This window comes from Nelusetta ayraudi, unplaced genomic scaffold (genome assembly GCF_046127955.1).
Source record: "Nelusetta ayraudi isolate G7.1 ecotype Tasmania unplaced genomic scaffold, CSIRO-AGI_Nayr_v1 ptg000011l, whole genome shotgun sequence".
Taxonomy (NCBI): domain Eukaryota; kingdom Metazoa; phylum Chordata; class Actinopteri; order Tetraodontiformes; family Monacanthidae; genus Nelusetta; species Nelusetta ayraudi.
In genome coordinates, this window is record NW_027466061.1 from 2,347,501 (window position 1) to 2,373,808 (window position 26,308).

The 26,308-nt window shown below is 47.0% G+C and overlaps 1 protein-coding gene across 1 annotated transcript in view; it reads left to right on the top strand.

The window, feature by feature from the left end:
• pknox2 (pbx/knotted 1 homeobox 2) overlaps positions 1–26,308 on the top strand; it is an 87,259-nt gene that overhangs the window by 42,544 nt on the left and 18,407 nt on the right. Inside the window, 6 exon segments of the mRNA XM_076020006.1 lie at positions 6,886–6,992; positions 10,021–10,157; positions 21,098–21,269; positions 24,271–24,456; positions 24,613–24,748; positions 26,136–26,233. Coding sequence (XP_075876121.1) covers positions 6,906–6,992; positions 10,021–10,157; positions 21,098–21,269; positions 24,271–24,456; positions 24,613–24,748; positions 26,136–26,233 — 816 coding nt within the window. The 5' untranslated portion in view covers positions 6,886–6,905.

A 26,308-nucleotide genomic window follows, 5' to 3' on the forward strand; every position in this document is an offset into this window, starting at 1 on the left:
GTTGTCGCCGGAGGAACGCCGGGCCAAGAACACGGAAGCAGAACCTTGCAGTGATTCTAGCGGGAGCGGCGTCCGAAGCGACCGCAGGAACGCAAAATAAGCCCCGCGCGACTCCCCCGGAAATCGACGCTGTACGCCGCTCCTCTGCGCCGCTCCGCCGCCACCCTCGGCCCTGATCTGGGCCGAACCTTGAATTAACAATGTCCACCACCACGCCGGACTCATCCTTCGCAGAGCCTCTAATCCATGCCTCATCTGTCTTGCGGGGGCGAGGGCCAGTTCAATCAACAGGAGCGGATGAATAAATGATACCGGTATGAATTGCAAGTGTGGCTCGGGCGGGTGGGAGGGGCTGTTTGCAAGGCCTGGAGGAGGGGGGTGAGGGGGGTGAGGGGCAGTGGTGGGGGCTGCCAGCCCAGGTTAATGAGGTGGTCTGGGAGTGTGGACCGCTTCCTCGCTCACTGTACGGTGTGTGTGGAGCTTTGCTTTAGCCTGGGGGGGGAGATTTTTTTTTTTTTTTTTAAACACCCCTACTGGTGAGACCGTCTTGGCCCGCGGCTGTGCGTGCACGTGGTGCCGCGCGCGGATGTGCGTGCACGCCCCGGGATTCTGCCGCTCGAAGCTTCGCCATCGTCCGCCTTCAGCGCTGGCGTTTGTGCGTCTTAGCGCTCGTGTTTGCGCTGATGCCCGCATTCACTCACCTCGATGGTTAGAGGGGGGGCGGGGGGGGGTTTCCTCTCATCCGCGCCTTTTCCAGGGCCTGCGTTTTGGGTCTGACCACAAATGTGTACACAGCCACCGACACCCCCCCCCCACAGCCCCGAAGTCTCATTACCATTCTGCCCTCCCCGCCGCTGCTTTACTCGACACCATCAAGGCCTCGCCTCCTGGTGTTTGCATTGTAAATCAGGCCCGGCAAAAAAAAGAAAAAAAAGGCAGGCGATGATTAGATCCCACTCATATTCAAAAGCACCTGATTTATTTATTCATTTTGCCACCTCGCATCAAGAGGCGTGATATCGGCCGAGCCGGGGTGGCGTCCCCACTTTCAGATGGCAGACGTACTCGAAACTGGACAAAATAAATGAGAGTTTGAGGCCGGGATGTGCAAAATGACGGCCGCCTAATAAGAAGAGGTTCCCTTCTTTGGCCTCCGGGATTTGATATCGGATCGGCTGTGAAAAAAAGTGCAGGTCCTCCGGTGGGTAATAGTTTGGAACGTTTAAAAAAGCAGATTTGGCTCTAACCTTGAGCACGTGCGCACCGCCTCCGATCCCATGAATATGTGCAAGATATTATTTATGGAAAGCTTCAAGATTCTCCACGCACATCCCATTGATCTGTAGTTCAATCAGAGGAGCCTTTGCGCTGTTGTTGTTAAGGAATGAGCATCGCTGGGACTGGGGTGGTAATTTTCCAGAGTCGTACGCTGCTGCCCTTGTAAATTTATTTCATTATATTTTTTCAAAGCTTTTTTGGCGGATAATGAAGGCAGAAGTCTGTCTCCAGGCTTTTACTTGTTTGTTGCAATGCAACACTTTTGCATTCCCAAAGAAGAGCTTGCCTTCTAATCAATACTAAGTACAAACACTGTAGTATGAGCACGGTTTATCAGCAGTTGGAGGTGTGGGATCAGGTCATTGTAGTGAATTATTTCTGATCATACCTGAGGTTTTTTCTTTTGGCAACAAACTTTGTTTCTGAGCAGCTCATAGAACAGAAAAAATATTGGCCCCTTTGCATTTTATACAATTCAGTTGTAGGAAATTAAAAAAAAAAATAACTGAAAGGCAATTAAGGAAGAGATTATACCAAAAAAAAAAGTAGAAATTGAAAGTCATGTCATTATTTTGCTTTTTGGTAAACACCCGGATGGATGGATAATTAGCTTGTGGATCTGTTTTTTTCAGGCTTTCAACATATTAATTGATTTGTGTGGGGCACAGTAATTCAAAGTCAGTTTCTTTCACCTCACTATCAACATGGGCCTCCTCTAGGACTAAACAGGCTTTGGGGCCAAGTGTTGTGTGATCCAACATGGGAGATATTCAGGCCTTTTGCCAAGACGTGCTGTTTCCTTCTGAGCGCTAACGACAGCCAACCCGGCTTTCTCGTGAAGTAAACAATTATGGCCTCTGAAACCGTCCCCAGTAATAAACCTAAGGGCACAGTGATAGACTTAATCAGGGCGTGCAGGAGTCGAGGCAGGAGAACGCACATAAATTAAATCAGCGCAATCAATATCAGATAAGGGGGTAGAGGCTGAAATAAAAATAAATTAATACAAAGCAGCAGAGACAAAGGCAAGTTCAAATTAGATTAATAGAAGCCTTCATGGTTGGACTGTCACCCCCCCTCGCCCCACCTCCTTACCGTGACAACATAACGTTGACATTAGTAACTGGAAGGCGCCATGTACAGGAGAATGTGATTATATATAGGATGATATGTTGGATGTTGAATGTGGGCTCTGAAATTCCACCAAAACAAACCGGTGCAGGTGGGTCAGTGGCAGGCACAGCTACAACTGGACCATCCCTCTTGTTATTCCCTCCGTGTTGTTTTCCAATTTGACTCCCGTTCTAGACGGCCGTGTTATCATTAGCATTGAGAGACGTCTGTTTCCTGCTCGTCCTTGTTTATCCACCTATGCTGTGTTTACGCCTGCCGCTCTCTTGTGCCCTGTGTCTCTTTTTTCAACCACCTGAAGGGTTTTCCAATCCGTAGGGAGCGAGTGTGTTCCGTGTTAAGGGTAGACAAGTAACCACGGGAAGGAACAACGGATCACGACGGCTTGTCATTTCACAAGTAAGATCACCCACTGCGTCTTTCCTTTAAACTGTCTCAACCAACATTATTCCCTATTATGCGGCTGTTAGTCATAAACCTCTTCACAAAATAACAATCAGGGAAAAGGATTCTGTATTTTCTCCTAGGCAGTGGGTGCTACCGTGGCTTCGATTCAAAATGGCTAAAAAGAAGCTAACGCCTACACCCTTGTGTTTAAATGTTAGCATTCGTTAGCAGCAGCTGCGGGAGATACGTGTCACAGCATGAAGGAAGTGATTAATGTGCTAGTTATGTTGCATTGTATTCCGAATGGAACATTTTCTTTGGGGAGGAAGTGCCCTTGGCTGAGGCCTGCACGGGAAGAGGAATGCGGATGGCCGGTGAATGCGGAACAGTTTGAAGTTGTGTTGTAAACATCGACTCGGCCGTTTGGAATCTCGCTTGTATTTGGGTGGGGAGAGGAGTGACTCGAGTTTGGTGTAGGAGTGTCATGGAAATTCAAAGATCAAATGTGCTCCAAGGAGGTCAATTGTGTTGCTTTATTCTCCCTCATCTCCATTCTTACACTTGAAGTGCTGATAATTCAGCGGCTTCTTTGGCCTTTAATCAGCAGGTCCAAAAGATCAGACCTTGATCTCTCGACGGACGGACGCTTTCGTTTCTGAACGCTTCCCGTGTCCGGCAGCGATCCTCCTCGCCCGCAAAGAGCCGAGGCTGAACGGCGCTCGATGAATTCACCTTCAAACCTCAAGCATTCAGCGAGAGCCTTTGGACACGGTTGAAGTGCAGAGGACCAGACGCGCTGATCACATCGCTCGCGACCAGATATGGATTTTCATTTCAATGGCCGTGTGGGAAACGGGGCGAAACCGCAGCTCTGCCACTGACTAACCTTACATCAATACGGCACAGACCCATTCACAACTGACAATTGTTGGCAAATTGAATGCTGAATAAAAGTGTTTCTTACAGCGCAAAAATCCAATAAAAGGAGTGCGCCTGCCTCCAATTCGAATTCACAAAAGCCTTTGATGTTTGTTGGAATCATTTTATGCCCACGTCTCATTTTCCACGACGCGCTCGCTTTTGAATTCTGATTGCCACCGCAGGCAGTGTTCAACCCCGCTTGCTCGCATTATGAACTCTGCGATAATTCAAAGGCATTTGTCAGGGAACAAACATGTCATTTTTCCACGAAATGCATTTTTACGTCTTACTATGTACAAATTTACGTCGCTCCCGGTTGTTTGCCCTCGCGCAAGGAGAATTTTGTGCGGCAAATTTCCAGGTTAAACGCGCGCGGTTGTCCCTTTAATTTCAGCGTTAAAATTAAATACCGTGTTGTTGCTGTTTCTCCACAGTGTTCTTGTCGGCTCTTGTATGTACATCCATGCTTGAGCAGTCACGGTGCGTGTGTGTGTGTGTGTGTGTGCGCGCATGTGTGTGCGTGCGTGCGCGCTCACGTGCGTTTATGGATGCTCGACTGCCTGCGAATTTGGCGTTCGGTGGCTTGTTCCTTCGAGGGATGGCGAAACTTGAGAGGCCGCCTAAAATACTGTGCAGTAATTGGAATTGCTTTATCTTCAGTCTCATCAATTAATGTGCAATTTTCCATTTAATCACTAACACGCTCGGTGCATTTGCAATTAAAATGAGGACTGATAACGGAGAAGATGCCTTTCAGCTGATACCAGTTGGAATGAGAACAGAAAAACCAGAAGACGCAATCAGTACACAAAGTGGCTCGCAGAGACGTGGCGCACAAACACGCCAGGGGAGACACACACGCACACACAGGCGAACACAAGTGCAGTGCAAACAGCAAAAAAAAAAAATAATAAAAAAATACTCAGTGTCGCGGTGAATATACACACGCTCATGCATTGGCAAGCAGCAATCACAGCGAGCACAGTTTGACATTACAGAGCAGCTAAAACCGCAAATGACAAATCCTCGCCGGGATGGAACTGACATTAAACACCCCGAACAACTGCAGCAGCTGCAGACTTCCAGCGGCCTCGCTCTCCGCCCGATGCCTCGTCACTCGGAGCCACGCGGCTGTCCGCGGCTTCCGTCTCCGAGGCTTCCGGGAAAGCTCGCTAGCGTTTTGTATCGTTGGCCGATCTCGAAAGAGGCCCAGCGCGCCGGCGCCCCCTCGCTGTCTGGCAACCGGAATCACAGCAGAGATCAGGACTCGAACATGAGGGGAGGCACGGAGCTGCTTCAGTAGTTTGCTTTTGACACAATAGTCCTTTAACTCTCTTCTGTCCACAGAGTAAACAGAGGCTCCGTTCGCTCGCATGGCTTATTTTCATTTCTTTCAGTCTTTAGGGCAGAGGTAGTAAATTATATGAAAAGGATAGAAAAAAAACCCTCCTCATGTACAGGTCAACAACATCATAAAATGCAATCTTAAGTGGAATCTTTAGTTCAGTGAGACACAAGATTCCTGTTCCGGTCGAGGTCTGACCAGGATTTAGATGTGAAGCTGTTTACATTTAGATTCAATTCTGCAAATTTCTTGCAGTGAAGTATAATTTTATTCCAATACCTTTTAAGCCTTGCCATGACCGGAGATCCACATGAGAGATGTATATTATTATTCTTGACCTTAAACATTAGATTTGACCAGATTATCATTTTCCCCCCAAACACTTGAATATGAATGAATAGCAGTTTCCCAGATTGTTCTCCCCTTCCTTGCTTTCCCCCTGCAGTTTTGTGAAAGAGGCATACATGGAATTACAGATACAGTGCTTTCTCCTAATTGAAAACAAATCTCACATACACAGGATTCGCTCCAGGCCATGACCTCATGATTAAGGACCCCCCCCCCCCCCCCACACACACACACACACACACATTTTTATACCCGGAATTTTCTGTAGTTTACAATGGAGCGTCCCTGTCGCAGTGACAGTGCACCAGTCAACTTTAATCGTCTGACCTTTTACAGCCACACAAGGCTTTTATATGAGCTTTATGGGGCGTCCTCACCCAATAACTCCTGCGACAGGGAGGAGCTCGGCCGGCGTATGAAAGCTGACGTTGTGGCGCTCACATGTGTTGTATTAGAGCACAGGAGTGCCAGTAATGCTCCACGGTTAAAGGTAATGCAGCGAGATCAAGAGAGGAGGCTTAATTAAGTTTACCGTCACATTTCTCATCACCAACCCCCCCTCCCCCTCCCCCCACCCCCCCAGGTTAAATTGCTAATTTAGAGGACATTTCTCATGCAGCGTATACACATAGGTTATACGTAGCTTCGGGATGGAGCGCCCACTGCGCCCTGCCTATAGTAAGTTGGGGCTGTCAGCAGGGGGTCTTTGTGTGCGTGCGTGTGTGTGTGTGTGTGTGTGTGTGTGTGTGTGTGTGTGTGTGTGTGTGTGTGTGTGTGTGTGTGTGTGTGTGGTGTGTGTGTGTGTGTGTGTGTTGTAGAACCCTGAACCAATTAGCTCCTGCAGTGGGGGTGAAGGTTGACGGTTACAGAGATTTTCCACAGGGTACGGCCCCCCAGCCCTGTGGGGTCCTGGCCAATAGCAATTAGCCCACCGACAAGACCCTTAATTAGCCATCCCCCCCCACCCCTCCACTTTACTCCGCCCCGCCCCCGTCGACTTGGTTGTAGCACAACAACAACATTACCAGCCTGCCGTATCAGAGACGGGAAAGGTGACTCGGCCGCTCTAAGTTGGCGTAAAAGCCAGCCGTGACTCTTAAGGAAGCGCCGCCGTCCCTAATTGGCGTAAAAAAACAAACAAAAACAAAAGCTGTGGATTATTTATTTTGTTCAGTTCTTGGTTCTGCCGACGTGGCTGGCGGATCGTTTGGTATTAATGCACCGCGCCAGATCATGCGCCAGCTTGCAGCGGAGGGGCCGCGGAAGGCAAAGAAATTAATAAGTGAACAGAGAAAGGGGGGGAGGGGGGGGGCATGCCAGCGACTCACGGCCTAGTACTTAATCACAGCAGCACCTGGTGGCGGCTGCTGTAACACAACTCGCAACCGCCGCTCGCTCAGTGCTTTTCTCTCTTTTTATATACATATAAAATAAATAAATACTGAAAATCCAAAATGTCTCATTTCCTCTTCCAGTCTGAATGTGAAGCCGTCCCATGATGCAACATGCGTCCCCAGCACCTGCAGTGACAATGATGGCCACCCAGAGCGTTCCTCCACCATCGTACCAGGAGAGCCAACAGGTCAGGAGCCTCATCAACCTCGTGCCCTTTTTTTTTTTGTCAATGCGAATTTAGATAGGCCAGCACTTTCTGTTTTATTAACATTAATATTAATGCAAAGCTGTTGCTTTAGAGGTTTATATATTTTTTATTGGCACTTTGATTGTGGTCTTGGGACCAAAAGAAAATCATTTCAAAACTTTGCAGTGCAGTGTTTCTGTCCAGAAGCCCTGACCTGGTCGCACTGGCCCTCTAACCTGCTTCCGACCTTGGTTTGGCCGGTTTCACAGAGAAAGGATTGACTTTTGCAATGGACTGAGCCGGTTCTGTTATGAATGAAGACGCCACTGACACATCACATCACACAATGCCCTGCCGTCTGATACACAACCCCTGGTCCACAGAAAGATGGAGGAAGCTCCTGGGCACATTGTGATGATGCAAATCTACATTTGAATGTTGTTGACAAACTGCTGACAACAATGTCTATGGATTAGCTTTCGACAGGGGCATAGTTTCCTGAAAGACTGCTTTGACCTTATCAATGATTAATACTGTTCTTATTTAGCTTATGAAGCGGCAAAGGAAAGGTGTTTAAATTAGAATTGACATGAGTGGGTCAACTAATTCCTCTGAGGCTGTCACGGCGTTTAGTCTGTAACACAGCAGTGGTCAATACTCTCGACGTAAAGCAGCAATATTAAATGACAGAGGTTTTAAAAAGGAAAAGTGTGAGTGTATAGCTGCATTCTGACAGCAAAGCTAACAAGTTAAATAACCTCAAAAGGTTTTTCTTTAACTCGCCTGGGAAATAAAACAACAACTTCTATATAAAATGAAAAATCAATTATGTGGAGGTTGAACGTGGAAACAGTGATGAACCAATTCTGGAGGGACGCATTCCGCTATTTTTTTTTTTAATTTTTTGCAAGCGCTTCACAAGAGGTCAAGGCGGAGCCTGCGGCGTTTAGCACAACACGCGGCGCCGCCGCCACCGACAGGTCAGGCTAATTAACCTGACCCGACTGGCTTGTCGGCGTCCCTGTCCAACACCGCCGACCGGCCCACCGAGGGGAGTCGGAGCGGGTTCGCCCGACCCCTCTCGCCCACCTCCCTGTCCGCGCCACCCTCCGTCTGCCTTCGCCCAGGAGGATTAGCGCCGGGGGAGAGCCGCAGTCTGCATGCTCGGCAAATGCAAATGAGAGCTAGTTAAGTGTGAAGAAGCTAATTTATTTCCCATTTGGTGCCGGGATTAAGACTTGAAGCTTCCTCCCATTCTACCCCCGACTCCAAAAGAGAGAGGGGGGAAAAATAAGGAGAAAAAAGAAAAGTGGGGGTGGTGGACGTGGTTGGGGAAGAGGTGGGGGGGGGCGTGGGGGGGGGGGTTGTTGGACTCATTTCCTCGGAGAAAACGAATGAGAGGGGACGCAGGCTGGGGCGAGGGTCTTGCGGGGGGGGTGACCACTTGAGCGTGTCACTCTGCTTCCTGGAATGGGCGACATCACAGGAAGTTAAGAGATTGTCTAATGATTCCGGGTAGGACCACACACACACACACACACACACTCGCGAGGACCCGGGCAAAGCTACACCGTTTCTCTGACTGCGTTCTCAACGTACAGCCTCAGATGTTAAGCAAACGCTTAAATATTTACCCCCTCCAACAGGAGCTGATTTACGACGCCAAGCCGCCGCCTTCAGCCAGCGAACGGCGGCCCCTGCCTTGTTTCCTCGCGCTGTAACTGCTTCATTACGAGGCTCCTGCCCTGACAGGCGACGGTGATTTAGTCCCCCGGACGTCCTCATTTGTAGTCGGCCTGCATCGGGCCGGCGTTGCACCTTATTGCTTTTAAAAAGTGATTAAAGAAAATGACTTCACCTGCATCGCAAGCAGCAGCACTTTAAATAAAGGCGGGAGGGGGTTTGCTTCGTCCATTAAGGTTTGACTTCAGGCCTGTTATTCTTCTAAGGCTCTCTCTTTTTTAATTAAGATAGGTTGGGAGCGCTTTGAGATGAAGGTTGAAGTGACAAACATGACGGGGCGAAAAAAAATTGAGCATGTTATGGGTTAGTTTTGGCAGAAGAGGAGTTGTATTTGTTACTGTATGTCTACTGGACCTCCAGTAAAGTGCTGGTGGAGGGTGCCGAGAGCAACACGGAAGTTTGATCAGCAGCGAATTAAAATTCCACAGATCATTAATTCTGTGCATTTCAAATATAGTATTGATAATAACATTCTGCACTGGGCCACTGGCATTATTATTCTAATGCTATACATTATCCTGTCAGTGTGCATGCAGTGTGTCATGACACAAACAGCTCCGGCGGCTCCTGTGTTGAAGATGATTCAAACATCTTGATGATGGTTTGGTGATGTGTTTGGGTCAAAAGAAGAATTTCCGTCATATTTCAGGACAGACAATAAAGCAGAAGTTGTCTTCTTTTATCTCGTCTTAAAAAGATGCACCGACTGCCCGCGCTGCACTCTCACATAACGGAACGTTCCCAAAAGTTGTGAAGCATTGTGCACTGTCTGCAAATCTGTCCCAAAGACAAAAACCACATGGGCATCGATTGCCAGAGGTTTTTATATTTGTTCGGTTGGTATCCGGGTTTTTGGATTCAAACAGAAAAGCAATGCTTTGATATAGGATTTAACCTTGTGTTGTATTAAGCAACTTTCTTTGTCTATTTCTGCAGTATCCCCAAGAGGCCGTGTTGGGAGTTTTGGGTTTTCACAATATGCTCACCCTGATTTAAGTGCTTAGTATTATTATCAAGAGTGACTATTGGCTGCTTTCAGCTGTGCTTCCTTTGTAAAACGGGAAAAAAACAACAGCTGCAAACAATGTGGCAATGTGCAGAAAAACATGCAAGACTCGCGTCTCGTCAAAACACTAAGCAGGTTAGCATTGTCTGTGAGCCCCGTGGCAGTGAGCACTGAGGGCGTTATGCAGGCGTGCCCTCCAGGAATTTCCTCGCACGGCTTTGGAATCAGTGACAGAATAATCTAAGAGGTGCCTCGGGTCTCGGCTTTATGTCTCCCCAGATGACGGGCAACACTCAGCAGAACACCAAGACCACACAGGTCCACATCCCAGCAGCCTCTGCAGCAGGAAATACCTCTGTCAGTGTGACGCTTGACCCACAGGCCCAGCTCGAGTCCGACAAGAGGGCCGTCTACAGGTAGGCTCGCCACGTCGAGAGCTGCGTGTTTTCCAAAGCCAGGACTTTTCTTTCAACTCGTTACCACTTTAATGCTTTTATTTTTTCTGCTAGTCTCAACCAAATTAGCAACTGTGTGTTTTCAGTCCTGCTTTTATTTTTCTCTTCAATAAATGTTTCTATAAACTGTCCATGACATTACTTCTTGCAAAAGGCACATCTCCTTTCTTTTAAGGGTCGGGCGTAAACCAAGTAGAGGCTTTGCTAAACACATTCATAAGAGACTCTCATCAGCAGCCTCTCGTCTCCCTGCACTTTCTTTAAACTCACTAAATAGACAATTCAGTTTTTGGCAATAAACAGGACGTCCCTGAACTCTGCAACTGGCGCGAACAATGCGCAAAAAAAACAAAAAAAAAACTTTACAGTCATTTAATTATCTTGTATTGCAAAGAAACAAAAACGTGCATCAGAAGTTGTTCCCAAGGTTAAGAATGTTTTTGTAAAGTGTAATTTATTTCTCTTTCACGCCAACAGCCATTTTCAAAGGTAAGCATCACTCTTTCAGTGGCAGAGACCCCCTTTCACAATAAAACTACTGTTGTGCTGCAGATTGTGGTGCATTTCTGAAAAGGAGAAACTGCCGTTCTGACCAATTTGTATGTCTGTGTTTCTGTTCTATGTTGCACTTTCTCAAGTTTAATGCTTCATTTGAAACTTTCATTTCTTTAACAGAGGCCACAGTTGTGTGTGTCTAAGGACATTGCATCCATATTTTATGATTTACTCTGCAGGATTTCCAGACAGGGCGCCACCTTCCGAGGTGCAGAAAATAAGAGTGAAACAATCACTGCCTAGAACCTCAAACTTGGTTAAAAAAAACACACGCACACACCTCACTTCTCCGAGCTAATCTCCAGAATACTGAAGCGTCCCTATAATGAGCTTATATTATCTATTTATGAAGTGAATTATTCAGAATACAGGCATTTTTAATCGAGTGGGACGAGCGTCTCGCAGCACCGGGGCAACAGACCGACAGTGCAGTCGATAATTGTTGAGCGCAATGAGACGCCAGCGCGGGCCGCTCTGTAATGATGACGCTGCAGACTGCGTTGGGCCATCTGTCCTGGCTCCTCGGGTCCCACCTCCGGGCACCTACCCCCCCCTCGCCCCCCCACAGTCTGAGGAGGTGCGAGCCCATGCGCTCAGGCCTGAGGCGCTCGGCTGTAAAGTCCTCGGCGGCTCCTCTGAGATACAAGGCTCCCTTTGATGTGAGGAGCCACGTTTGGAGCAGCTCCGGGTGCTGCTGCCTGTTGTGTGGGGGTATATCCTCAGTCCAAATACACCCTTTATTCCACTTCCATGCAATGTTATTTATTTTTTTATTTTTTTGGTTGGGAGGGGGTGGAGTGGAAGGATCGCTACTTTCTTTCTTGCGCTACATAAAATCATAAAATCGAAACCCAGCCTCATAACAGTGTACACCGTCCTTACTTATTTAAACTTTATTTAAACAGAGTCTCACACGCTCCTTCTCCAAGTCTTAGGCTGCACTAATATTAATGTGTCTCTCTCAGTACTTTACTGCTTGATTAAAGTGCCCTTGTTGTGCCCTGAACTCACACTGAAGAAGTTAGTTACTATGTTGCAATCAGTCAAGGACAAAAAAAAAAAAAACGAAAGAAGGAAAGCGAGGAAGTTGCACATTAGCACAAATGTTCAGCGTAAATGGACAGAGTAAAGCAGACTGGATCAAAAGCTCTCTGTCTTTTTTCTCAAGCAAGTTAACAGTCATTGTTTGTCGAGTTCATTGCTGCAAATTTGCATTATGACCTAGCATAACAACACACAGTGGCTGTGTCTCAATTCAGGGTCTGCACCCCTCAGACCGAGTGTCCTCTGTCTGAAGGAAGCGTTCTTCGAGTACCCAGCCTAGAAGGACGGACCAAACCCCACCTCCCCGTAACCACCCGGGACGGTCTAGCCTTCGGCATATTTCCTCGTTGCGTCACCGCCATTCCCTCCTGCTGGCCAACCCCGGAAGTGACGTTTTTATAGCATCAAGCTAACCATTGGTTAGCCATCTAACGATGTCGTTCGATATTCAAATAAATAAAAACCTGATGTTAAAACTGCATATTGTATGTAAAATTTCAATACTTAAATTTATATGAAGTGTCTTTACCAGTACATGTCATTAATTTCAGCTTCCCAGGATCTCACGATGCTTTGCAGCAGCACGCAAAGCATCATGGAATACACAAGTACCCGAAGGATAGTAGCGGTGCATCCTTGGAATCGACTAAAACGAGGGCGCATTCCGAGTACGCATTTTGAGCGTCCTAAGCACCCTTGGGAATTGGGACGAGCCTTTGCGCAGTGCTATGACGCAACTTCCTTTCAAAATGCGTACTTCAAGGATCCAGGCCCTGAATTGAGACACAGCAAGTGACATGTGACAGTAACTTCCTTTCCAAGTAGGCCCGTGCCGTTCCATTGGTGAAATCGTGCTAAGCAGTAGCAGCCAACCTATGAGCAAACTCTGACCGATGCACAAGAACCTAATTTAAAATGCTTTATTTTGATTAAGATCAAAACATGGCCATGAATTTAAAGGGGCTATACATTATTTTTATCATTGTCGGATATAAAGAAAAAAAAAAGTTTAGTGCGAAGTCCCAGTGGTTCAGTTAGTTCATTCGTCTCCCATCACACATCTCTTCTATGTGTTGATCTCCGCCACCTCCCGCATATTGGAAGTGTTGTCCCACCGCCATTATAAATAGCGAGCAGCAGCTGCTACTTCTTCTTTTTTTTTTTGAAAACAAGATGGTCGAAAGTGTCGAAAAGGGTCGAAACATTAAATGGTCTTTGAATGAACCCCAATGGCAGTGAGCTGTAGAGCAACCGAATGAAATCACCAAACGCGGTATTAGCTAACGCTAGCATTTTCTACGCGTTCGCTAAACATTCACACGCTTGCGGCGTCTTTGCTCGTTTGGTGGCTGTTCACGGCCTGGCAGACCAGGGAGGGGGCGGAGTCACGGAGCGAGAGGAAGGAGGGGCTACGAAGACTCTTTGTTTTGGCTCACGGTGAAAAAAATTGCTCATGGCCGCTTAAAGAAGTCAACTGGACACAATAATAAGTGTACTTTGACCGTGTATGAAAACTCCTAGAAATGACCTTGTACTGTCTAATAAAAATAACAAATGTCTCCGTGTGAGGAAAGGAATGGAAGCCGGGGACGATGCACCTCACCCACCCTCCAGGCTATTTCAGCCTTGTGGTGCACGGTGCCAAAATGAAGTTTGATACACCAACGAGACAAACCAGCCGGCAGGAGCGGCCGGCTAAAAAGAGGTGGCAGTGAAAAAATAAAGAAGACTGTTTTATATACACTTCAATATGCATGTCAGCTTATTTTGGACACCCTGTTATTTTCAACACTGCTCTTGACATTTAACCGTGACCACACTGACGTGCGCGTGTGTGTGGATGCAAATTGGAATCGGACGTCTGAGTTCAAAGTCATTGGTTTCCAATTTGAGTTAGAAAGAAGTGCTGGACATGTGACTTTGTCACCTCGGCCTGTAAAACTTATGAGCAAGCGGCCCCAAGTTTCAACTGCAATAGCGCATTAACAGCCCCGGAACGTAGATTTCGTCTCCTTACGTCTGGCAGACCTTGAACCCGGTGGGGTGAATAAAACAGGATGGCAGCTCCATCTAAGGGGAGAACGCCGAGTCGGCTGCGCACATTCCAAATGATTGTGGCGACCAATTAAAGAGTTTTGATCCTTTTTTCACGTCTGAGGCAGCACGAAGCTCAGCAGCCACGAGGTGCAAACTGTTGGGGTGTGAGTCTTCGCCGCGGCGCTCTGTTCTGTGTTGTTTTTTCTTTTCTCTATGTATTTATTTGCAAGGAGCCATCGACTAAATGCACCTTGTTACCTTGTTATAAATGCAATTAAATCCAACTGCATGAGTCACGTCTCCCACAGAGAGTCAAATGCACTTATTATATTTTGAATAGAACGCTGCTCTGCCAAGGCTCTTTACTCACACAGACGCTGTATAGGCTTTGAAAGGAGGAAAGAAAGGAGAGAGAGAGAGAGAGAGAAAAAAAATCAACATCTCCTCACCCCCTCCTCCCCCTTTAATTATTTTGTTCGCAAAGTCTGTGTGGGCTTTAATGTTTCTTCTCACTAATTGCTGGAATGGCAACTTTCTGAGGAGGACGTGCGGCTCCCCCCACTCCCTCTCTCTGTCTGCCTGCCTACTTTATTATTAGCGGCGGCGTAAATGTGTGATAGAGTAATTAGCCTAATGAGTTGTGGCATTTACCATAAAGATCCTTCTGGATTCTCTGCATCTTATTAAAAAAGCTGGGAGGGCTTTTTGTTTTTCCAGGTTTGCAGGCGCCCGGGTTGGAGCCTCGATGGAAACCCTCTCCGCGGCTCCGAGCTGGAGACGTGCACTTAATTGAAAGAGACATCATAATAGTCCCACTTTTGTTCCAAACAGAGACTTTCTTATGATGCTTCAAGGCAACGCCGCTGTGTTTAGCAGAACGCGCCGTTTTAAAGTCGCACTTTTATCGGCTGGAGTCGACCCTCGTTACTTCGTGTGTGTGTGTGTGTGTGTGTGTGTGTGTGTGTGTGTGTGTGTGTGTGTGTGTGTGTGTGTGTGTGTGTGTGTGTGTGTGTGTGTGTGTGTGTGTGTGTGTGTGTGTGCGTGCGTGCGTGCGTGTGTCGTAGGGGGAAGGGGGTATATATATATATATATATATATATGTATACACAAGGAATCAATCAAAGCGGAAGGTATTGCTCAGAGGTTCAGAACACGGCCGCCAGTGTTTTCATGGTCACTTTGCCAGATAAACAACCCTAAATGTGTGGAATGAAAGAGAGGCTCATTTCTTCATCGTATCTCACGCGTTCATTTGCATCAGAAAGCAAAAAGCAAACCAAATTGGATTCATTCTCTTTTGGCACAGCGCTTTCTTTTTATTTATTTATTTTTCCATGTTGTTTTTTTTGTTGTTGTTTTTTCAAAGCAGGCTGTACAGCAGCAGCAGCGCACGGCTCTGTGTGCTGCAGAATATCTTTCGGAGGGTCTCTGCCGAGAGCCTCTCCTCCCATGCTGGCCGCCCCGGATGTTTTGCATTGAAACGAGATTTAACATTTTGCGGGAAGGTTGCACATGCCGCTCCGATAAGAGCTGCTAAAAGAATCAGAGAAATTCACTCGGCCTCAGGAGCTTTTTTTTCCCCCTCCAACTTGTGCTTCGAGTGCTGCGAAAGGGGCGAAAATTCACAGACGTCTCGCGTTGCAGACGAGCAGACATCCAGAGGAGGCGCCTCCAATTTGACACGTCCACCGTATCTGTGCGTGCCTGCGTCTGCGCGTGTGCTCGCCTTTGTGTTCGTCCGCCCTCTGTAATGCGCCATAAAGTCTGTTTATCCGCGCCGACACGATGCTTCAGCGCTTCCTCGACCGGCAGCGCCGAGCCTCGCCGCCTCGGCGGGCTTAAAAAATGGGCCGTGCCTCCTCCATTTAGCGGGTCAGCGTGCGGTTCGCGCCGAGCGGCGGCGGGAAGCAGGAAACTGTGTCAAAGCTCAAGTAGTTTTATTGGCTGTTTCTTTTTGGGATGGCCGTTTTTATGAGTTTCCTCGCTGCTCGACTGCGGGTGAAAAGGGAAGTTTTTTTTTTGTGTGCGTCTTTTGTGCTCAGTTTTAGAATCCCATCGCTGCCGATTCTTGGCAACGGAACGGACAGCCGCTGACGAGGGCTGGCCGTAGACAACAGGATTTGATGTGTTCTCAGGAAAGGGTCGATAAATCACACTGACTTTCCGCATTGCCTGCATGGTAAAAGGTTCCCTGTTATACAGACTCCAAGTCTTTTGTTTTTTTGTTTGTTTTGTTTTTTTTGTCTCAGACTCCAGTGGAGCAACCAGAAACTCGATAGATCTCCAGAAAATGGAATATTTATCCCTCCGTTGATTCCTCTGCTCAGTTTTAGCTCCCTGCTAACGCTGACGCTTTGTTGGATCTGCCACCAGTTTGGGAGGAGGACGGAACAGGCAGCTTTAGAACTCTGAGGAACACTATCACTTTGCTGGCGATGCTGTTACTAACCTGGGAGAAGTCTCACTTCCCCTCTGTGAGGTGACAAATTTCCCAAACTGCTTTAGCGAACGCCTTCTGACGAGAGGCGCTAGCATCCAGGGTGGATTTTCCTTCCCATTTAAAAGCTGGAGGATCAGCGTTATCGCAAGAAAACATAGGCAAAGTGCATTTTACATCCAGGGCCTTTCACAATGGGAAAGTCACTGTCCAGGTGCAGCGTCTGAAGGTGATTATTATTATGTCCCACTTTCTTGATTTGCTAAATCACTGTTGAGCCCAAACTGTTTGCAGTGTCTTGTTAGCATGGACTGAGCTCAGTTTATCATTGCCAGACACAGCCGCAGCCGTCCACACAGACCACTGTGCAGTACTGCTCAGAGATGGGAAAACACAAATGAACAATATTTTTTTTATTTTTTTTTAACTCAAAGTGAAAGTTGTGAGCAAACAGAATGCAAAGTGTTTTAGAAAAGCAGAGAGAGAGAAACAGAATTTTACTCTCACAAGTGTGTCCACACTGCACACATGATTCACACACGCACGCGGGACTCTGGGCAGTGCGTTTCAGACGTGAACACACTCACACACATTCAGACGTGTAGCCCTGGGTGGGAGGCTAGGTGGTGGTGGTGGGGGGGGGGGGGGTACTGGGGCCTTGTTTGGAGCGCACACGGCAGGGGTTCCACCATAAACTGGCTTCCAATATTCAGGGGTACAGCAGGCCTGATGAGGCTGCAGAACAGTGGGGTGCTCGGAGAGAGAGAGTCAATCCCCCCCACCTCTCTCTCTCTCGCTCTCTCTCTCTCTCTCTCTCTCTCGAAAACACAGACTTCACATAAACAACATACCTTGAAAGCCCCCCCCCCCCCCCCCCCCCCTTGTTGTGTGCACCCCTGGTGGCCTGCCAGGTTACTGGGAAAACAGGAAAAGATGTCCTGACCCGCAGAAGGACTTTGCTGATTTTGAGTCTGAATCTGCACTTTGAATTCTGTCCTGAGACAACCTCATGAGTTGTTGCCATTGTCCTGAACATCGGTGGCTCCATCTCCACCTCCCTCGACAACTCCACCCCATCCCCCCCTCCCCCGTCGTCATGAACTGCCCAGCATGCCTAAATGGGGGCAAATTGTTTCAGTGTGACATCAAAATCTAATGCCTCTTTTTTTTTTTTTTCAAATCTATTTTTGTCCAACCCTGACGCAGTCGTCACCACAGCGGCCTGGTGGCCTCGTGTCCCGGACGCCACCCCCCCGCCTCACCCCCAGCTGGACTCTTTATTCATCGCCTTTTTTTTTGGCGCTTTTTCACCAGCATGCCTCAGTCCTGGAGGGCGGAGACTGCGCTGACTCCACTCACTGCTCGTCCTGTAAATCGCTCTTTTATGGCCCTTGTAATGATCCCCCAGTCGGCAATCTTCACTCCGTCGCACTGCAGATAGAACCCGCCGCTTCTGGAGCCGAGATGCGGTGGCGGGGGGGCGCTCTGTTTGGTTGCAGGAGGTAGCAGAGGACCGGAAAACACACACACACACACACACACACACACACACTGCAAGACCGGGCGATCAGCCCAGACTCCGAAAAAAAAAAAAAAAAAAAAAGTTGCCATCTTCCTGTTTCCTCCAAATGCATGCCTTTTCACAGCCCATCTACCAGAACCCTGACCTGCTGCGTAAAGGTCAGAGAAAATGCAGAAGACTTGAAATATTGCTTTGACACTTGCCTGACGGCATCATGTACATCAGTATTCCTGGATGTCTGTTAATTTCCCTGTCAGGGAATAAGGTGAGCTGTGAGACGTTGTGCCCATAATTAACTGAGTCAAATGTAAATGAGTGGATTAGTCGGCGGCAATTTAATAAAACAGAGTTTTCGAAAGATTTCATTTCAGATCTGAGCTTTCGGAAGCATGAACTGAAATGATAAAATATATGTTGATCAGCGCCTTCGCCACAATGTACGAGCCAACTATGTCATTATATATTATATATACGATATATATGATATGTATACGATATATGATGCATGCGCTGCCTGAACTGAGGAGAGCTGAGAATGAAAAATGGGTGTAATGTTATTTCTCTGCATGGACATAAAATACGCTTTACCCAGAATGCATCTGTCAAGCAGCCTGTCGACGTTGGGCCTCGCGTGCGTTTCCATACCCGCTGTTCTGAAAGCAGCCTGCAACACGCAGCAAACTAGCATTTCGCAATCTTAATGCTGCGCAAAGATGCTACAAGTTCTATTGTTCCCGAGCGCCAAAAAAACGGTGGCCGGACCAAAAAAACCAAACAAGACAAACAGCCTCATAAAAGGGAAAAAAGGAAGAAGTTAGTCAGTGATAGAATGGAATGAACCAATTTCCTTAAAAAAAAAAAAAAAAGAACAACACAAATCACAAAGCCTGGACGTGCAAGTAAACAACTTGTTAAGACGCCATCTGCGGCGCTTGACGGTCAACCACCGACCCCCTCTTCTTTGTCACCCACCCCCCAACCCCCCAACCAGATTCTTCCGTGGCGAGCAGACATTACGCAGATGAGGCACAGGCTCCCCACTCCACGCACGTGACCGCCACCCCCCCGCTGTTTAGTATTCCTTCCACGTCGGGCCGAGGGAGCGGCATTAAATTGGGATCAGGCAGATTAGAGTATAATATAGGCGACTATTAAAGGCTGCAAATGAGAGCCATGGGTTAGAGCCTGAGCAGCGGCCAGCATGCCTCCGTGCACGTACACCCCCCCTCCACCCACCCTCTGAGATTTGCACCCACCGTCACGTGGACACCTGTATCATGAGGAAAACCCAATCAATAAGCCGGCTGTCGGCAGTGATAGCAGGGATGGATCCCATCAATAGAAATTCGGCCTACATTTGAGCAGCCGGGCACCTGTAGTTTTGTGCGGGGTTATATTTTTTTTGTCAGTTCTGTTTGTATTACTTGCATTACATTAACACCTAAATCCCTGCGACAGTGTAAGTCTGTAAAACACACAGGAAAATATGTTTTGGGTACCGGTGCGCTGTACATCTTTATGGGCCTTTTTTCCCCCTCTAATAATATCTTATAAAACTTATTTTGTCGCGGTTTCATCGTAATAGACGTTGTATTTACTGCATTGTTTTTTTTATGTAGTATTTGTTGCACTGTGATAATTCATTCAGCGATTAGTATCGTCAAAGATTTTTTTATGATCACCTTATAAGTGCAGCGCATCCAAAACTGCGAAAATGTGATCCATCAAACAGACACTGAGCTCAAACTCCTCTAGCACTGTGTTATTTTTAAGCAATCCTGCAGGTTTTTATATGGGTATGAAAGCTGCAGGCACAAAGAGAATTTGATGTTTCTCCACCTTTGAACCAGCACAGGAAGTACTGAAGGAAAATCCCTTCTATTCATCTGTAAGAAAGGAAAAGATGTGAAGATTTTTATTTCTTTATCTCTTTATTTATTTATTTGTTATTGTGTTGAGGGTGCTATTATGTGACTGTGCCAGTTCATATCAACGTTTAGATAAACAAATCGATGCTAAAAGGTCTGAAAATCACCAAATCTGCAGGTTCTGTATTTGACTCAAAGCAGAGTTGGACAAGACGGCTGCTTTCAAGTGAAAACAATAAAAAAAAAATGGATAAATAAAATAAGCGGTACTGAAAATTAAGTCCAGACTTTCAGATGGCTTTTTTTTTTTTTTAACACTACCATGGGTATTATTCATTATCTTGTGCTATCTGCTGCAAATACATTATGCTTTGTCTGCATTGAAAACACACTCCTAAACAGCAGCGCAGGCTTTGTAGCTTAGTAAAAAGTGACCCGCACAAAGCCGCGCACACAGGGTCACACTGCATTCTGTGGTGCGCTGCCTCTTCCCCGGTGAAATGCACAAACGCCAGTGACCGAGAGAGGGGAAGAGGCAGAGTGCAGTCTAGTGGAATGGAATAAAATCACTGGGAGACATAAAATACATCTCTTCAGGCTTTCAAATATTCATGTGAACCAAACTCCTTCTCTTTTTTTTCTTTCCCCCCTCTCTCTCTCTCTCTCTTCAAGTTCCTTCGCATTTTATGGCATGGAAGAATATTACCCTCTGCGGCCATTAGGGCAGCAGCTCCCCCCCACCCTCACCCCCTCCCAAGTGGAAGTGCTCAATAATTTGGCATGTACTACACAGAGCGGCGCAGTATGGGCCATTGCGCAGCGTGTCTGGGGGATCTTACGTTACAGACTTTCTCCATAAAAGGCAGATGGTAACAATGTAGGTGACACTGTGAGGACGAGCGCTGTCGCCGGACCGTATCCTCTTAAAGACACCCCCCCCCCCCCTCCCCGCCCCTCACTACCCTCCTCCGCCGCCTCCCGAAGCTCGCCTGTATGTTCAGCATGTCCTTTAGGAAAATGTCATGGAGCTGTCACGCTATTAACACCACGGCGATGGAGGGAGAGGGCTTTTATAGTCGGCCTTGCGTTTTGGTCTGCTTTTTATTTTTTTTACATTTTATTTTTTTTTCCCCTCTCAGATTGGATCCCTCGCTTTCCATTTAGACACATAGTCCCGTCGTGTTTTGTAGAAACAGCTCAGTATCAATTGGCTTTATGGTTGCAGTTATTAGGTCATATTGATAAAATCACATTAATGAAGTATTAGCAGTATATATATATTTTTTTATTTTAGTATGTCATGTTTTTTATTTTATTCAATATTTGAAAATGAAATTCTCAGCACTCACAGTTTGATCATCAGACCTTTTTTTACGACTATTTTTTGGTAATTCTATTAAAGTAACGATCAATTTTCCTTCTTCTTTTGTCTCCGCAGGCACCCGTTGTTCCCGCTGCTCGCCCTGCTGTTTGAGAAATGTGAGCAGGCCACGCAGGGATCCGAATGCATAACGTCGGCCAGCTTCGACGTGGACATCGAGAACTTTGTGCACCAGCAGGAGCGAGAGCACAAGCCCTTCTTCAGCGAGGATCCCGAGCTGGACAACTTGGTGAGCACAGTGTCATCAAAACCTGGAATTACTGAGAACACTGAGAATGACAGTGTGTCACTGCATTGTTCTTCCTCTTAGATAATCTTTTAACCAGTGTGATATATATAAAAAAAACAATGGATGCATGTTGGGGATGTTGCAGTGAGCCCCCTGTTGAATACCCCAGATCATTCCCTCCCTTTTCATGTAGCCTTCCTCGTCCTCCCCCTGCACTTCCCCTCTCCCAGCAGCTCGCAGTAATTGCAAATTAAAGAGAAAGAAGATGCTGATCATGTTCCTGCGGAAAGGAGGGGGAGGAGCTCAAAGCCAGACAGAGACAAAGACGGAGACGAGGGAGATGGAGTAGAGAGGGAGAAAGAGAGAGGGGGAAAAAAAGTGCACTCTTGCCATTACAGTACTTGAGATGGCAGGCAGACAATTGCTGAACAGTCAATTAACCCTGCATCTGTGTGCTTTATGAGGCACCGGGTGCGGGCATCCCTCCCAGAGGGCACTAACTCTTTCACTAGGCAGTTATGTTACTTAGCTTCTAACTGGGCTGCGATGGGCAAAGAGTTACTGGTCCCCTGATTAAGTGAGCGCAGTTTAATTAGCTGATTTATCTCCTGCCTCGGCCAAGTACTTTTCTGTCCGTTCTGCTGACCTTGAGCGACGACTTTGGCAGAGTGCACCGCCGTGTGTCGCGCCCGAGAGCGGGGCAGGGTTCCCCGCCGATGGACGAGGAGGAGGGTGCGGGAGAAAGTAGAGAAGGTAGACAAGTGTGACGCGGAGCTATCATAGAAGCTTCTCCCTGACCCGCGTTAATGCATTCATTTTAATTGTCTTAAGCCTGGCTCAGCAGTCTGAGGAAATTACTGCAAGACCTTCGCTGGCCCTCCGAGGGGAATTTTCTAATAACGGTAGAAAGCTGGTAGGAAGTTTTGGTTTCTTGGGTTTTTTTTTTTAGCTATCATCAGATAACGTCCTTGCGTTCTTTGTGAGGTACACGCCGTCACCTGCAAATATCTAATCCGCCAATCACACGGTAGCAACTCAGTGCCCTTGTTGTTGGTGGTGAAGGCAACCTGCTGAAGTTCAGACTGAGGTCCTGTCCACATGGGACATTTTTTGGGTCCCCTGAAACGGTATTTTTTGAAAACGGGTCCCAGAGTGGGAAAATCTGACAACGCCGTTTCGCCGTTTTCACATCGTTGCCGTGTGGACAGTGAAAACGGCTTTTCCTTGTAAAACGATGATGTCATCGCACCGTCACTGTCATGTGACCGGAAAAAACAAGGCATGCAATGCGGCAACAGGGGCACAAACAACAACGATGGCGGCGAGTGGAGTTGTCTTTGTATCGCAGGCGCTTCAAGATGTTGGCAATATTACTACAAAACCTCACAAAACCTCACACTCACTTTTTTTCCGCTACTCGCCATTTTTGTTTTCTGTGTGTTTAGTGTGTAGCGGAAACGCCCTCTTTCTAAATCGTGGGTCCGGTGGCTGTGTCAGCGTCGGTTTACAGCGCCACGTTTCGGTGTGGCATTACATCGTTTTCACCCACCGTTCCGTTTCCATCTGTCAGCGTGTGGACGCGACTTTCTTCGACCCCGGGAAAGAAAAAAAAAAAAGGCGGTAATGTTCCCGCGTGGACAGGGCCTGAGCATCAGCACGGAAATGGAACGGAATTGATTTCACGTTTGCTTTGAACTGTTGCTGCACAACTGGCTGGTCAAAGTGTCTCTGAGAAGATTTTCTCTCCAGACCATCTGGAGAGAAAATCCAGTGAGTTCTATGTTTGAAAGTAGAACTGCAATGTTGGTGCATATTCACCACGCGTCGGATGCGTCACGCGTTTTCCTGTGACTTTGGGATGTTGTTGTGAGAATTTGGCCTAAATAATTTAAAAACCTGGATTGGAATCCCACCCTGAATCAGTGGTTCAGGCAGGTGGCGGAAGCTTAATGGTGCAGGGGATCATTTCCTGGGTGCATTCCGATGACGTCCACCTCTTTAGGACCGCCGTGTTCCCGTCTTCTGATGGCCACTTCCAGCAGGACGACGCACCGCGTCACTGAACTCGAACCACCTCAAACTGTTTCCTTTGAACGTGAGCGCGAATCCCCTGCATCAAGTAGCATCCGTAATTCATTACCGCTGCTACATCCGACGGAGCGCATTTGCATTGATTCTATTTTTTATTCATTTATTGTATTCCTTGCATTTTTCATACACGGAATACAAACGTGGGTGTGAGCTTCAGTGTGAATGTCTCATTTTTGTCCCCGTACATAAACACCACAGGGCTCAAGGCTTGATGAGGAGACAATGAGAGACTCGGTTCTCTCGTGCTATTGTCCCAGCCTGAAAAACTCCCCCGTCTCTGTTCTCCTCTCTTTGTTATGGCAGAACATGTCAGGATGTTGTCAAATTCTGAAGGAGGACAAAACAGATATTCATACCAAGTAGGAGAAAGTAACTGTTAGCTTGCGAGTTTTTTACACTGTACTGTGGACTGAACTGACTTTAAAAAACACAGAAGTGCTACAGCAACACTTTTATTTATTCAGGCGAGGTACAGTGACAGCTGGGCTCGCTTTTTTCTGAAATGCACTGAGCTCTGTGATACAGATGTGAAACAAGCACACACACACACACACACACACACACACACACACACACACACCTGGAAGCTGCCCAGTGCAACTGCAGTCTGTTCTACAACCACTAAGCCGCTCTAATGGATCAGTTGGGATTGCTCACCAACAGTGAGTCTTTGGTTGCATTTTTTTTCTTGCCGTCTGCATTACCTGAAAAAAAAAAAAAAAAGCAATGACGTGCTACTGAAAGACTCCCATTGAGGTGCACGGGACGATTTTCTCAATGCATCCACAAAATTGTGTAGATTTGGCTTTTTTTGTTGGTCGAAAATGCAGAATCCAGCACGACGACCAAAGTCTGGAAAAGACTTTTAACCCACAGCGGCCTGTTCCTGTTTCCTGTCCCTTTGTTTAAGATGGTCAAGGCCATTCAGGTGCTGCGGATCCACCTATTGGAACTGGAGAAGGTCAATGAGCTCTGTAAAGATTTCTGCAACCGATACATCACCTGCCTCAAGACCAAAATGCACAGCGACAACCTCCTGCGGAACGACCTTGGAGGGCCTTACTCTCCGTCGCACACCAGTCTCAACATGCAGCAGGTCAGTAATCAACGCACTTCCTTGTGGCTCTGAGTAGCAGGGGAATGAAAAAAAAAGAAATTCTCGCCAGGTTTTGCTGATGGGAGTCTCTTAGTCACAAACAGCGTCACCACTGCCTTTACATTTGCTCACTAGTGTCTCTCTGTGATCCCCCAGGAACTAATTCAGACCTCCTCTCCATCCATGACCTCTGTCTCCAGCTCTGTTAACCCTTCAGGGATTGTGGTGCCTGCCGGCGGTCTGCAACAGGGCAATGTCGCCATGACTACAATCAACTCTCAAGTGGTGTCTGGTAAGCTCACAGCAGTGGCTGCTAAAAAAAAACAAAAACAACGTAAATTGGAGTCTTTATTTTGGCCGTCTTCGGATTGTGAAACCAGTGCAATTGTGGAAAAACGAGAAGGACGAAAAGTTCAATCGAGTCGAATTTTTGGTTGTGAAATGTTGCCTTTAAAACATTGTTTTTTAATTCAATTTGCTGCATATTTGAGGATCATGTGACTGTACCATTAATAATATTGTGTAACATCGCTATCAAAATTCATAATCCATATTTGACTGTTCATAATTGTAATTTTAAACATTTGTGTGGAAATGAACCCTTACCCAGAATCCACTTTCATAGATGTGAATCAGTAAAATTGCTGGTATGTTTTTTGTATAAAAATAATTTAAGGCTAATGACTTTCTATGACTCTTACGAATACGAAAATCCAATTTCTGTTCTCAAGTTCTCAACTACGAACACCAATTTTGAAGTTTGTGGGTAGGAGTTGAAAAGCACTGAAATGACGTCGGCGGTTTCACAGACAGGGAAAATGAATTGAACCTCATTTGTGCACAACAAGTTTATTTACACGCAAATGTTTAAAACCGCAAACACACATAGTCAAAGTTGAGACTATTTGTGTCTTTGACAACAGTCTTGCACCTCACAATGCCGTCCACAAGGGCGCCTCACAGTGGAACTTCAGCACATGGCCAGAACCGCGGCTGTCACTCATTTCTGCAGCCAATCAGTCTCAATATGCATTTTCTGAAAAGTAGATATAAAAAAAATGAAATGTTATCATTTGTATTGTTTGTTTGTTACTTTGTTAAACTGCTTATATTAATGATTTTTACAAGAAAATACAAGTGTTAGTGTGAGCAGATGTCACCAGTACGAGGACGACGCGTCGCATTTAACACACAGTGCAAAGCGGATCGTTAAATCATTACAACCCTTCTTCAAATGTCCTTTTTTACGATATGTCAGAAGTGCTTTTTGTCTGTGCGTGTCTGACACAAAGCGCTCGGCCGATGAGGTTTTTGATCATGTCGAGCCTGCGCGCTGAAATGTTAATCCTGCCCTCTGGAAATCCCTTTCAACCCAAAATAAATCAATGTCCCGCCCTTTGATCACGCGGTAAGGAGCTCAAACAGACTGCGATGAGTGTCTTCATCAGGGCTAATTAAGCCGGCAGCAAAACTGCGCTCGCCTTCCCTCCGACTCCTCTGGGTTAAAGGACATTAACGCACCTTGAATTTAATCGTTTTCCTGCCTCTTGTTTGCCTTGCTTTTTTTGTTTGCGGGGGTTGACGGGAAGTTAATAAGGCTCCGGCAGTGGGAGGAGGAGGCTGCTGCCGGTAGCTGCCGTCGCCACTTGATACTCATAGACGGCAAATTATCCCCTCAGGTGGGACCCTGTACCAGCCAGTTGCCATGGTGACATCACAAGGGCAAGTGTTAACGCAGGCGCTGCCACCGGGAACCATCCACATCCAAAACTCCCAGGTAACTGTGCCCGGCCAGACACCAGCCTCACCGGCGACGCCGCACCGCGGACAAATAGCAGCAGCGGCTCTCTGC